The sequence below is a fragment of the Struthio camelus genome, chromosome 1 (assembly GCF_040807025.1).
Source record: "Struthio camelus isolate bStrCam1 chromosome 1, bStrCam1.hap1, whole genome shotgun sequence".
Classification (NCBI taxonomy): Eukaryota; Metazoa; Chordata; class Aves; order Struthioniformes; family Struthionidae; genus Struthio; species Struthio camelus.
In genome coordinates, this window is record NC_090942.1 from 44,999,772 (window position 1) to 45,012,802 (window position 13,031).

Consider the following 13,031-nt stretch of genomic DNA (forward strand, 5'->3'; position numbering starts at 1 on the left):
TGTGACACATGTGGTACAAGCCCTTGCCTACATGTGATGTGCCAGATCAGGCTTGCTGTCCGTGCACCAAGACCAAGATTACCTAGCAATCCTAGCATCCAATTGCATCCAAATTTGACTGGGCTAAATTTAACACTAGACCAACAAAGTGTTTCATGTTGACAATCTCTGTGAACATGTGCATGGCTCCTGCTGGCTGTGCCTCTCAAAAACTGCATATAACTACTATGAAGGCATGCCTACTTTTACGGACACCCTAGAAACTAACGCGACCTTCTTAGATGTTTTGGTTGTGGTGACTAGGGATAAGGAATTCCCTTTTATGCAGAGGGTTTACCATGAAAGTGACTGGCATACATACAACCATTTATATAAAAAAGTCCAGTCCTATTAGCTTTGACAGGGTCCTATTAGCTTTGACAGACTTAGCATTGTCAGAGTACGCAGTCTCTTGATTGCAGGTCAAGAAACTCAGTAGTTAAGGCATCATAAATGACTATTCCCTTTAAAAACAGCTTATTTGTTCTTGCGTTTTATCACCAATTCCCCATCTCAGAAAAGTTTTCTCAGGACCTGCCTTGGATTTTCTCCAAAATCAACTCTACTGTAAAGTCTAGTACTGAGGTACCTCAGGAGCCCGAGTGCTGGAAATGCCTTCTGGGAAGGAGTGGAGGTTACAGGCAAGATTATGCAGCCTTAAGAGTTATTGAATGTATCAGATTTTTATTTGGGGCATTCCTATTGCAAGCTGCCTTCTGCCAAAGTGGTTTCGTAGCTGCCCGAGAGCGTGGGGAGAAATTCTCTGTCTTGATTTGGAGGTTGATCTTGAAGACCAGAAAGGACTGCGGTTGGAATCTGAGTCGTCTGGGACTAATTGCTATTGCTGCAAGAATGCAGTCAGCTCAGACACTCTTTTTGGAGGGTCCCAGCCAAAGAGAGTATCTTGATTTTCTCTGTTTCAGGGCCCAGTCCTGGCCATAACCTCGGCCACTGGTGAGCTATGGAGGTTGCAGGCTAGCTTTCCAGGTTGCCTCCAGAAAAAAGGGAATTCATGCCCTAGGTAGAAGGAAGTGGTAGGGTATTCTGAGCTCTAGACAGGGTATACTGACCTGGTCATGGAGTTAGCACCGAGGCTGGGTGAGCACCTTGCGGGTAAGCACTCCAACTCTTCCCCGTGCAGACTGACACACAGGCACACATGGCAAGGGGAGAGCAGTGAGGGGAGCCAGTGGTTCAGAGGTCTTACAGCTGGCCATGCATTAACAGGCTTTGACATGGAAGAATCATGGGCTGTGCATGGTACAGACAAAGTGTGCAAGAAGGATCTTGTTGAGGTGCTAGCTAAGAAAGAGGATTATTCAGTAAGTGTTGTGCACAAGGGTGTGCTAGGCAATGCGCTTGGACAGACTGGATGTGGTAGTGTACAAGCCTGGTGTGTTCTCCAAGGCTGAGGTGGGGATGAGGGCATGGCTCTTGTGAGTGACTCACCAGAGCCAAACCAAGATGCTTATGTACCCCGCAGCACAGACTCGGGACCACGTGCCGTGAAGCCTTGCAGGCGAGACTGTCTTTTTATTTCAGCTGTGTGCACTGTCTAATCTGGTGAGGCATGTCTTCTGAGCTGGTGCCTTTAGGCACTACCCACACACAAATGAGTTCCTATTAATAATGATAATATTTAATGAATCTTGTTCATTCAAAGCTATATCTGCACATTTAAAATGACAGATCAAGAAATGCAGACATACAGGTGATTTCGCTGGGTAAACACTGTTGCCCAGAGAAAGAAAAACACATTTATAGATACAATGCTGTCACAGGAGAAAATGCATCTCCTTATACTAGCAGTTTCTATGTACATACTGCAATTGGCCTGTCATTCAGTAAACATAAATTTAAAAACAAAAGTTTAATACTAGCTGGAAGGAGGAGCATGGTTTTGGTTTGCTCCTTGGTTGCTTTTTTAATTGATTTTTCACTACTGCAGGTATGCAATTAATTTTTTTTAAAAATCATACTGTACAGTGAAGATAGGAAGAATCACAGAATCACTGAATCACAGAATGGTTGAGGTTGGAAGGGACCTCTGGAGATCATCTAGTCCAACCCCCCTGCTCAAGCAGGATCCTCTAGAGCATAGTTCCCAGGATACATCCAGGCGGGTTTTGAATATCTCCAGGGAAGGAGACTCTACTACCTCTCTGGGCAATCTGTTCCAGTGCTCTGTCACCCTCACAGAAAAGAAGTTTTTTCTCAGGTTCAGATGGAACTTCCTGTGGTTCAGTTTGTGCCCATTGCCTCTTGTCCTGTTGCTGGGCACCACGGAGAAGAGTCTGGCCTCATCCTCTTGACACTCCCCCTTCAGATACCTGGACACATTGATGAGATCGCCTCTCAGTCTTCTCTTCTCCAGGCTGAACAGGCCCAGCTCCCTCAGCCTTTCTTCAGAGGAGAGGTGCTCCAGTTCCCTCATCATCTTTGTAGCCCTCCGCTGGACTCTCTGCAGTAGTGCCATGTCTCTCTTGGACTGGGGAGCCCAGAAGTGGACATGGTACTCCAGGTGAGGCCTCCCCAGGGCTGAGGAGAGGGGCAGGATCACCTCCCTCGACCTGCTGGCAACACTCTCACTAATGCACCCCAGGATCCCATTGGCCTTTTTGGCCACAGGGGCACACTGCTGGCTCATGGTTAACTTGTTGTCCCCCAGGACTCCCAGGTCCTTCTCTGCAGAGCTGCTTTCCAGAAGCAGCTCAAACCTGAAGTTCTCAAACCTATTGGAAATTGATCTTTCTCACTACTTACCACACTTCAGTATCTAATTGCTTTCCTAATGAAGTTATGCAAAATTAAAAAGAACAGCAAAGGCCTTTATGTCTGAAAGTATTAATCAATTTTAAAAATGACCTGTTCCTATGCTTTTCAACTGCAGAATATATATGTTTCATTGTGAAGTGAACAGCAGATATAATGCATATGTATAGAGAGAGAGAGAGAGAGAACTTTCTATTCTCTGGGTGAATCTTTTTGACCTGTCTTTGTCTTACATAATGGGTAGGGGGAGGGGGAAACAGGTTCATTGTGAACCTCTTGAAGGGCTAGATAAAGCAGATATATGAACCTGCTTATTATCTGTTCAAAATCAATAATAAGGCTCTACCTGCCTCTGTAGTGGATTGAGAGAAAAGATCAAGTCCTAAGGGAGATGGAGTCATACTTTTTATGAACATGAAGAGTTATATTATTTACAAGCTAAAAATGCTTTGCTTTTTGACATTTGGTCTTATTTCATAGGGAAAGATAGTAAATTTCACTGATAATGTCACTAACAATTTTAATAGGTGGCAAACGAAAATCTGAATGGGCAACAAGGCTGAGGAACAGGAGGGTTAGGTCAGTGGGTAAGTTTATCAGTTTGGTATATATGAGAAGTAGGTGAATTCTTTTTATGCCCTGCTGTCCCATGCTTTAGCGCTTTGTCTGAATCTATGGATTCTGGGCACGGCATTGCTGTTTGGATGATAAAAGGGCAAGAGTCAGGAAAAATGGTTATTTTAATAACTTTAATAGGTGAAAAAATATTATCAATAGTAGCACATCATGATAAATAAAACTGTAAGTCTGTTTATTTAAGCCACACCTCTGCAGGGATAAACAAAATTGATTTTTAAGAGTCCAAGCACTCTGCAAACATGGTACATTTTCACTCCGCAAACTAGGAACATTTTCACTTTTCGTGAGACAATAATTACCCTGCTGACAGTAATTGCTCCACAGCCAGGTGGGAAGCGCTATGTTCCAGTCTTTTTTGCCAACAACTTCACTATTTTGTATGAAATAGTCACGCATAAAATATGGCAGTGGTCCTCTCACTTCCTGCTGGGGAAGAAGCAACCCGAAAGAGGTGCCCGAGCAGCTGAGTGAAGCTCCCCGTGTTGGGGAGCTGACACTCCAGTGAGATGTGCAGGAGACATTACAGCCTTGAGGGGCCTGGAGCTGGGACTGAGATAGCTCTGATTGATGCTTGGCTCTGCTGTCATACAGAGTGCTCAACGTTAGTGGTTTAATGTGCTGGAGGGGTTCCTTTTAGGTGTGAATTTATGTTGCCTCTCTACTTGGAGTCATGAAGCATGCACGCCTGTGTAAAGACATAGCGGGGACACATGGTGCTGGAAACATGCCTGCAGCAAGTGAAGCCCCTGTTGTTCCCGTTGCACTGCACCAGTCAGTAATGTACAGTAGTGCACCCACGGTGTCTTCTGTATAATGCTAACCAAAGTCATATTATTCTCTGTGTTTTAATGTCTGCATTTCTACAGATGTAATACCTACCACCGTTATAAGACCCTTTGAGATCTCCTGATGAGAAATGCTATATATGAGCCATTTTTATTTGAGACCTTCTAAATGAATGTTAAATCTCAGTAGAAATAAAATTGGTAATTACTTTTAGTGGAAACTTAGTGTCCAAGTCCAGTAATGGTCAGTTCTTTCAATAGTATTTGTTCACCTTTAAACCCTAAGCCTGTATCAAATAGCATCCTATGTTAAGTGTGTATATGTTAACAAGCCATTGACTTACAGATAGTATAATTTCAGTTTGTCAGAAATCATAAATCCAGTTCCTTTTTTAAGAAAGGCACTACATCTGCATTATATTTTACAACAAAATATACAGTATTAGCTTTTCCTTCCTTGGCAATGGAGCTTTTTTCCAATTTTGGAACTTTTAACATTCAACATGGTCTATGTGTGACTAATTCTTCTGCTTTGCAAGAACTGCAATTCCTATTTTGAAAAACAAAGTACAAACCTAGCCTCAGGTTTGCAGGGAAAACCCTGAAAATGTGACACAATACATTCCCAATTGCTCAAAAACTGAGAAGCAAACTAAAACAGAAACAGAGCTCGTTGCATATAATGAATAGAATCAGCTAAGAAAATCAAGTATGCATTGGCATAATTGATTTTTCCCATCAATTTCATTACTTTTTAGTCTCATTCTCTTGATTTCTGAATCCTGGGATTGATATGACTGGAGCATTTTGTCCCTTTGAAAATGCCAGTTTAAAGTCACAGTCATGACTTCTTTTTTAATGCTTTTTTCCTTCAGACTATCAGTCAAAGTTTGAAGTGTAACAAATAGTAAATGTCACAGAAAAAGTGAAAGGCTCTTTAACCACAAAATACCATTGTCCACAGCGTGTTTGGAAACACTCATCTCAGGTTTCTACAGTTCTTTTCTTCAGTGCTGAATATTCATCCCATGAGTTGTTTTGTTCCTTCTCAGGAAAGTATCTTGGCCTCAGCTGCTGTTGGTGCATATATATGTTTCTGGAAAGCCTTCAGCAAGCCTGTCTGGCTTCCAGGTTTGGTTAGAAGCTCCAGCTGTCTTCATCTTCCCCAGCTGTTTGGTGTGTCCAGTGCTTTCTCTGGCAATTTTATAGAGCCTGAATACATTTATTTTATTTTAAAAGCTTTATGCCCACAGATATCATGAACTGGTAGGAAGCATCAGTCTAAAAAATTGCATATTTGATCAGAAAGCATCTTCCCCAGAAGTCTTACCTTTCCCCACTCCATTTTCTGTAGTAAGTGACCTCAGGCTTGGCCAGAGAGTTGGGACTTTGTTTGTTAGACTGTAGTGTTATGGTGCTCCATAAGGGACGTGGCTGTGTAGCGAGAAGCCAGGCTGCCGGTTTCTCCTCTGGGCTGTTGTATGCAAAGTGGGGGGAACGTTAGCAGCAATGAGGATGTGACTCATTTACTGAGGGCTATGGAAAAATGCTCAGGGGAGAAGCACTTGTGTTTGCATGAGGAAGGGGGAAGAAAGAGCAGGCAGAAGGGACGCGGGTGCAAGGGCAACGAAGGGGAGCAATGAGCTGGCGGTGCTGCATAAGGCACTGCTGGTTATGGCATGAAGCAGAGCACAGAGCAGAGCATGGAGCAAAGCGCGGAGCAGGGCACGGGGCAGAGCACAGAGTAAAGCACGGAGCAGGCCAGCCAGGCATCAAAGCCAACAGCAGGAAGTTTCCGAGGCGCCATGCAGCGTTCACTGCCGCCAGGGAAGCTGCTGCAAGGTGTTTAGGCTGAAAGCCAGCCTGCAAGAACCGATCTGCTCTGACATAGCAGGCTCAGCTCGATATTAACTCCTTTTTATTTATATTCTGTTTCATCTTGAGTTTTTGGGGGAATAGGCTGATTAACAGAGGAGCTGTTTGTTTTAGTATTTATTCAGATGAAACCTGACTTTTGAGCTTGGAAGCCCTTGTGATGCCTCTGAAGAAAGGCATCTTGGCAGCTTCATTTACACTTTTTGGCTGACTCACCATCCTGTCATACCTGGAAACTCCTCTTCCTCACTTTCTCTGTGGTATATCTCCCGAGATGAGGAGCAGAGGAGTTGATCAGACTGAGCAGTGTAGAAAGACAGTGAGACAGCGACAGAGACAGGAATAGTTCTGCTCTACAGAAAGAAGATATGCTGCTGAGTAGATGGTTTTTACCAGGACAGAGAACCTACCATGTGCCCTAAAAGGTGAATTAATGCTAACAACAATGAATTTGAATGCCCTACATACTCCAGTAACATGTGTGAATTCACCTTCGGGTAAATATTTTAGTCATTTTATGCATTTTGGCCTCCAGCTTTGGAAGCATGTAGTAGACACATCATGCCGTCAGGAGCAGCCCAAGCATCTTGGCTAAATTTGTAGCCATGTTTAGGGTTACCGCTCAATTCAATGTCAGTTTACTTGTGAAGATGGGAGTGTTCAGTTGTACAAAGTTTGAATAATTTCGCATGATTAGGTCTAACACAATAAGTTATAGGCAGGAGTGTATTTGATCGGTGAAGCTCATCTGATCAGTGCACTTTCACAGGCTGTTTTGCATGCGGGGAACTTTCACTGTCAAAATACACATTTCTTAGCTCAGTTAAAGCTTCAGTAACTTCCGTAAACTATTCATAGAGGTAGCCTTCTGCAACAGCACACTGAATGCTCAAATAAGAGAGAGGGGAAATGTCAGCATGAGAGCATTCATTAAGATATTTAGTAATAGTTCCTTCCAGTGACAGGTCAAAGGTAGAGCCATTCATTAATTTGAGCCACATAAAAAATCTCAGACAAACATAAGAAAGTAGACATAATGTTTTGCAAACATGCTGTTTAAAGCTAGGTATCATATATAATGGTGTTTGGCAAGAAAATGTACACTGAAGGCTAGTATTGAAATCATCAATATTGGTATGTATTTGCAGTTTTTCTCTCCTTGTTTTACAGGTCATTCTACCCCGTATCAGCATTTCCCTTTCTTTGCATTGATCACTTCTGTATTCCTTCTGCTGTAAATAGTGGTATCTATTACCTGGGTCCTTGCTCTCAGTACATTTTTTTTTTTTTTTTTTTTTTTAAGTAACTTGTAATGAAAGTCAAACCAGTTTTCGGAACGTGGCCCTTGGGGAGTTTCTATACAGAATTTGTAAATAGGGCTATATATATTATCTTTTCTCCCTGATTAGAAGCGGTAAGTGCAAAAAAGCTAAGATAAAACTACAGTTTAATAAATGAAAACTCATGCTCTCCATGTTCAGGCTCGCACAGCTAGCACAGCTTTAGATTAATGTGATGCACTTCACATACAACAATTTGGCAATTGCAGCTTCCTGTTTAAGTATCATGCCCCTTCTGAAACACAGGTTATTAATATTTATCAATTCTGACGTGGCAATGGCCTCCTTTGTAGAATAATATGGAATCTGCCATCATCTGATAGTCCTTTGCTGTCAGCCCTGTTTTAAGTGGGGCTGTTCTTGTCTATGTGAGAGTGATCAGTGAACGGATGGCTTTCTTGGTACGGCAGTCTTTATTTTGTTATTAATCTCGTCTCTTCTTTCTTGACCTTCCCTCTATTCAGATCCTTTTTTAAGATAGTAAAGTGTCAAACAGAAAGGAGGGAAAATTATAAGCATTAAGGATTTTTTTCTGTTTAACAGATCGCAGCACTCCGATGCTGTTACACGTTTTCTGTCTTTCCTCTTACTGTCTTTTCCTCTGGAGTCAAATGTCCTCTGCGGCATTTGATAATTTTAGATTGTCTAGCCAAAATGTCAGTATTAGACCCAAGGCCTTTACCTCTCCAAGGATTTTGTGTAAGGCTAAATAAGGATATCTTTATATAAAGAGCATGATTTTTAGCTCTTAAATTGAGTAACTTATTAATAATTTTTTTCCTTTGAACTTAGTGTATTCATTGGAACAAAATTCAAGGACAGGTTGGGACACAACCTGTATTTAGTGAAGGGCAATAGAATCAAATCTACAGCATGAAGCAGTTGGTCCTGAGGACCCGACACCACGCTGCGCACTTCGTGGGGGTGGTACTTGAGAGCTCTGCTCTCTTGGGCTGTGGGTCTTTTGCAGTCGGAGCACCATTAGGTGAACTCTGGGAGCATATATTCCCATTTAGTGCCATCATGCAGTCCCAGACTACTGAACAACAGGAGTCCAAGCATGGTAAGTGGGAATGGTCTGGAGATTTGCCTCATAAGTGCATTTGTAGTCCAAACTAAAAAGATAATGGAAGTGTACCACAGCTGCCATATTTATGAGAGGTCTGTATAATGAGATGGCTACAAATGCACCAAATGGCCCACAATATGCACATGACCCTGGCCGACATTAATATTAGGAAAGGAGAGAGAGGGGAAGGAGAGCTCACCATTTCTTTAGCTGCATCCATGTCTGACTGCTGTTCAGCATGAGTGAAGGATGCAGAATTGGTACCTAAAATGCCTGGTTATCAACACTGTCCTATAGCTTGTTTCTTTCGGTTCCCTGCTATTGCTCTGCCATGCATTTCATTTTTTCGGCAGTCTCCTTTTACAGATAGTAGGCTCTATTCCTAAATTTCTGAATGCGTCCTAGAATATGCCCTGTTTTGACTGGATGAACAAGACTAATTCAAGACCTTATTTACTAACTAAATGCTACCTCTGCCGATCCCCTCCTGTACATTTTCCTTAGCAGCCTTTAAGAGTCACTGAATCATGTAGTGATTCATGACAGCTTTTTCCAAATAAGTATTATTTATTTGCCCACAGGAACAGAACAGAGAATATAGCACTGACATACCAGAAAGCTTACACACGTATTAATTATACTTAAAGCATAGCTTTTCCTTGATAGCGTAGGTGAGCATTGCTTGTTTCAAGGCACCCCCTTGTGCTGGCACTGGGTAAGACAAGTTGTACAAGAAGCTTCTGGCTCCCTGATAGCTTCATCACTTGGTTAAGGTCTGTGCTTTTTATGTCACCCACTGTCCTTCATCTGCTGCAGAGTTCCTTTGTTCATTATTTCTGTCCAAAGACCCCCTGAGGTTTCACACTGAACTACTGAATCTGATCAAACTGGTTTAAGATAGATGGAGTTAGTCTTCAAAGTGTAGGGAACACTAGGGAAATGAAATTATTTGAAAATCTTGCATATGGGTAGGAAATTGTAATTGTAATTAACAGTTATGCATCTTTAAAATGATCCATTCTGCAATAACAGGAAAGTTCACAGCTATCCATAAGATAGATATTTATAGATATAGGTCACAACTGGTATGCCAGAAAATTAAAGGCTGCAGGTAAGAGTTTTTAAAAACTGACGAGTGACTTCGGTCATTTCATTCTGGGCTGTCCACTGCACTTTGCAGAAAAGTAATGTTTAGAAGCTTGACTTCTTCTGGAAGTCAAGATCTCCCCTGGCACTGTCATGAATTGGGAAGCACAAGAAAGAAAACCCTACAAACCTTTACTCATTTTGGAGAATCTTGTCTGTATTGTGTAAAATTATTACCATTTGGAATTACTTAAATAATGCTTTTGAAAGGAAACAAACATCACTTGAAAGCCTGTTGTATCTGTATGTTTCGCTCATCTTAAATCTAACATGTACACTGAGTGCCAGCAATATTTGATTGGGCAATCTCTGTCAGTGGCAATATTCTGATGAGCCGTCTGCTTGACAGAGCTAGTGCACTTTTATTAGGAAAAACATCCATTCCTTTTTGCTTTGCCTTTTCAGACTTGAGTGTTGAAGCTGTTATGGAAATGTCCAGATTTTGGTTTACCCTTGAAAAAATAATTTCCTTTATTGCTCATGCTTTCTGTAACAGAAAAGGGAGGTTATTTTCACTGAAGAGATAAATGAGGAATTCTGCATGATTCTTGGTGTTTCAGATATTAATTTGATGATCATTTAATTGTATCACAAGAGCTAGTGGTGGAAATTAAATTACAAATAGATGAGAACAGGCAACACATCATAAAAGAGAAGCTGAAGATATCTTGCAAGTGTTTGAACTGCTCCACAGGGCACCCTGCATTGTTCAGACTCTGGAGAAGCGAGGCAACAGTGCCAGAATACCACTTTACACAACGTTTTTTCAGCACACAGGCACCTTTCATCTGTAGAATGCGTATGTGTACATCCCAACTTACTGACACTTAATGTGCCCCTTCCTTTCCTCCCCTGGTGCCACCCAGCCTGCACAATCCCTTCCCATATTCGTGCTGCTGCTCTGCTCCCTTAGCGCCATGCTCCCTTAGAGCTCTGCTGACAAGGCAGCAAAGCAAATAGCTGGTGAATTTAGGCACATCATTCATTTCATATGGACATGATTCCTCTAAATTAGTCCAAATGGAAAGCATAACTTTATGTAAGTACAATTTAAAAGGCTGTGTCTGCCATAGAGTAAGTAAGTGAAGTGGAGAATTTAAAAAGAACATGCAACTGTGAAATAAAATTTTGTAGGAGAGTCAGTTGTCCCATGAAGTGTTACCACAGCAGATTTGAAGATAAAATTAAAACATTAATGCATGAAATAAATGGAAATTTTAAGTTGTGATAAGTGCAGATCTGAATGCAACTTTAGCTGCAGTACTCTTGCTGATGACTTCATAAAATACCTCCCTTAAACAGCTGTTAATCTGTTCACTGTTTATCTTTTAACATTCATTTGTTTAGTAATCAGTTCTCATTTGTTCTACATATGGTACTGCTTCTCTCTTATAGCAGCTGCCTTAAATGAACATTTGGAGGCAAAAAAGTGTTACAGAAATTATTGTTTACTATTCTACTACATTATTTTTGTATCTATCACCAAGGACGTTTGAATAAAAGTTAGAAATATGGCTATTAAACTTAGGGCAAGGAAGATGAAGATGCTTTGTCCTATTCCTGAAATAGTATTTTCTAGTAGACCTTCCTGTGACAGTGCTTTACACTCTGCTTAGCTCCTTTAAGCAATTAATTTTCTCTATTTATACTGTCCCTTCTCTTCTGTGATTCACTGTCGTCAACATGTCAAATTTGATTCACTCTTCGGTTTTGCTCTGTATCATATTAGAGACCTTTGGGTAATGCACTGAGAGAGTATCTTGCAGGCTTGATAGACTGAGTGCATTTCGAGATTTTAGGGAATGGCAGTTTATAACATTTGAAGTACTGTCAGATATTTTGGTTAAATGCAGGGAGCAGTGGTCATTAAAGTTGGTTTACATGAAGGTAATTCTCCTCTGAAGTAGTTGCGTTTAGGTGTCCTCTTAATTCCTTTTTTCCAAAATTCTGATCTTCTAAAATTCTGACCATATTATCATATTTAGTGTTCATTATTATTTATTTGTACTTCAGCTATGTCCAGAGCCCTGGACTGAATAAATAAACTGAACATACGCTTTTCTTTACAGGAACTTAGATGAAAACACAGTTATTTACTGTATTTACTATATTTACTGTGGTTATTTTACTATTTACTAAACTAGTTATTTACTAAACTATGTAGTTCTTTGCTAAAACTGTGCTAGTGGTAGGCCATGATGACTAATAGCATAAATGCCCGTGGACTGGACCGTCCTTTGTCCTTGGCCGGTGTTTACTGGTGACCTTGACCTACATCTGTTATGAGGAGTCTGCAAAGTGCAGCAGTGGGCAGAGGAGAAAGGCTGTTCATTAAAACCAACAGCTTGGATCACGTGCAGTTCTGAAAAAGGGAAGTTCCCAGACAGTCCCACCCGATTCAGCCGCAATGCCAGGTGGGTTGTGGAGATGATTAAAAAAAGAAGCAAGTAAATTCTCAAGTGTGCTGAGCATTTTACAGATTCACACAGTGTAAATATTTTGGGCATATTGTTTTAAGCTGGCTGATTAATCAAAATAGATGCAGTTTAGTTTGATGTTTGTCACCAGGCATGTAAATAGATCCCCCATGATGTGTTAAATTGGCGTTGTGTGTGCAAATGCCTGGTTGGGAGAAACATACAAATGCTGACGAGGCTTTTCAGAAAGAATCTCAGGTATTTCTGCAAGGCATTTTCATAGAAAAAGCCTTAGCTGTGAGAGAAATGTGCTTATTTCTTAATTTAACCCTACTAACAGTTTGCCACGTTCTGTTTGTGTGTGTTTCTTTTTCTCTTCCAGTGCCACCTTGGGCCTTAATAGCCATAGCCATAGTTGCAGTCCTATTAATCCTTACCTGCTGCTTTTGTCTCTGTAAGAAATGCTTGTTCAAAAAGAAGAACAAGAAGAAGGGAAAGGAGAAGGGAGGGAAGAATGCTATTAACATGAAAGATGTTAAAGATTTAGGGAAGACCATGAAGGACCAGGTAAAGTGTCTCTCCTTTTCTTTAACTCTCAAGTTGCATTTGAAGGATTCTGTCTGATGTGTCTACAAATGGTTCTGCCTGTTGCCTCTCTAGGGGCCCTGTGAAGAGGAGACTGATTGGCAGTGCCTTCTCTGTGGTGTCGCGAAAGATGAATTTGGGTGTGGCATCACTGATAAAGCAGTCAACCAATTTCCCTTCTCTGCTAAAAAATAATGAATGTGTAGGAGTCATCTGGAAAGGGCAAGTTTATTGAGAGTATCTTGGTTGTCCCAAAAATGTAGCTGTGAGCTATTTTTACTGCCCTTTTTTTCCCCAGGACTTTGAACAGGACCAAGTATGGTGTTTATATATTTATATTTCTAGCAGTACTTCTGAGCTTACA

General features: G+C 41.2%; 1 protein-coding gene across 3 annotated transcripts in view; it reads left to right on the top strand.

Moving 5' to 3' along the window:
- SYT1 (synaptotagmin 1) overlaps positions 1 to 13,031 on the top strand; it is a 356,739-nt gene that overhangs the window by 244,846 nt on the left and 98,862 nt on the right. For all 3 annotated transcript variants that reach the window (XM_068936351.1, XM_068936357.1, XM_068936356.1), the window contains exon 4: positions 12,465 to 12,649. In XM_068936351.1, coding sequence (XP_068792452.1) covers positions 12,465 to 12,649 — 185 coding nt within the window. The remainder of the gene's footprint in view (positions 1 to 12,464; positions 12,650 to 13,031) is intronic.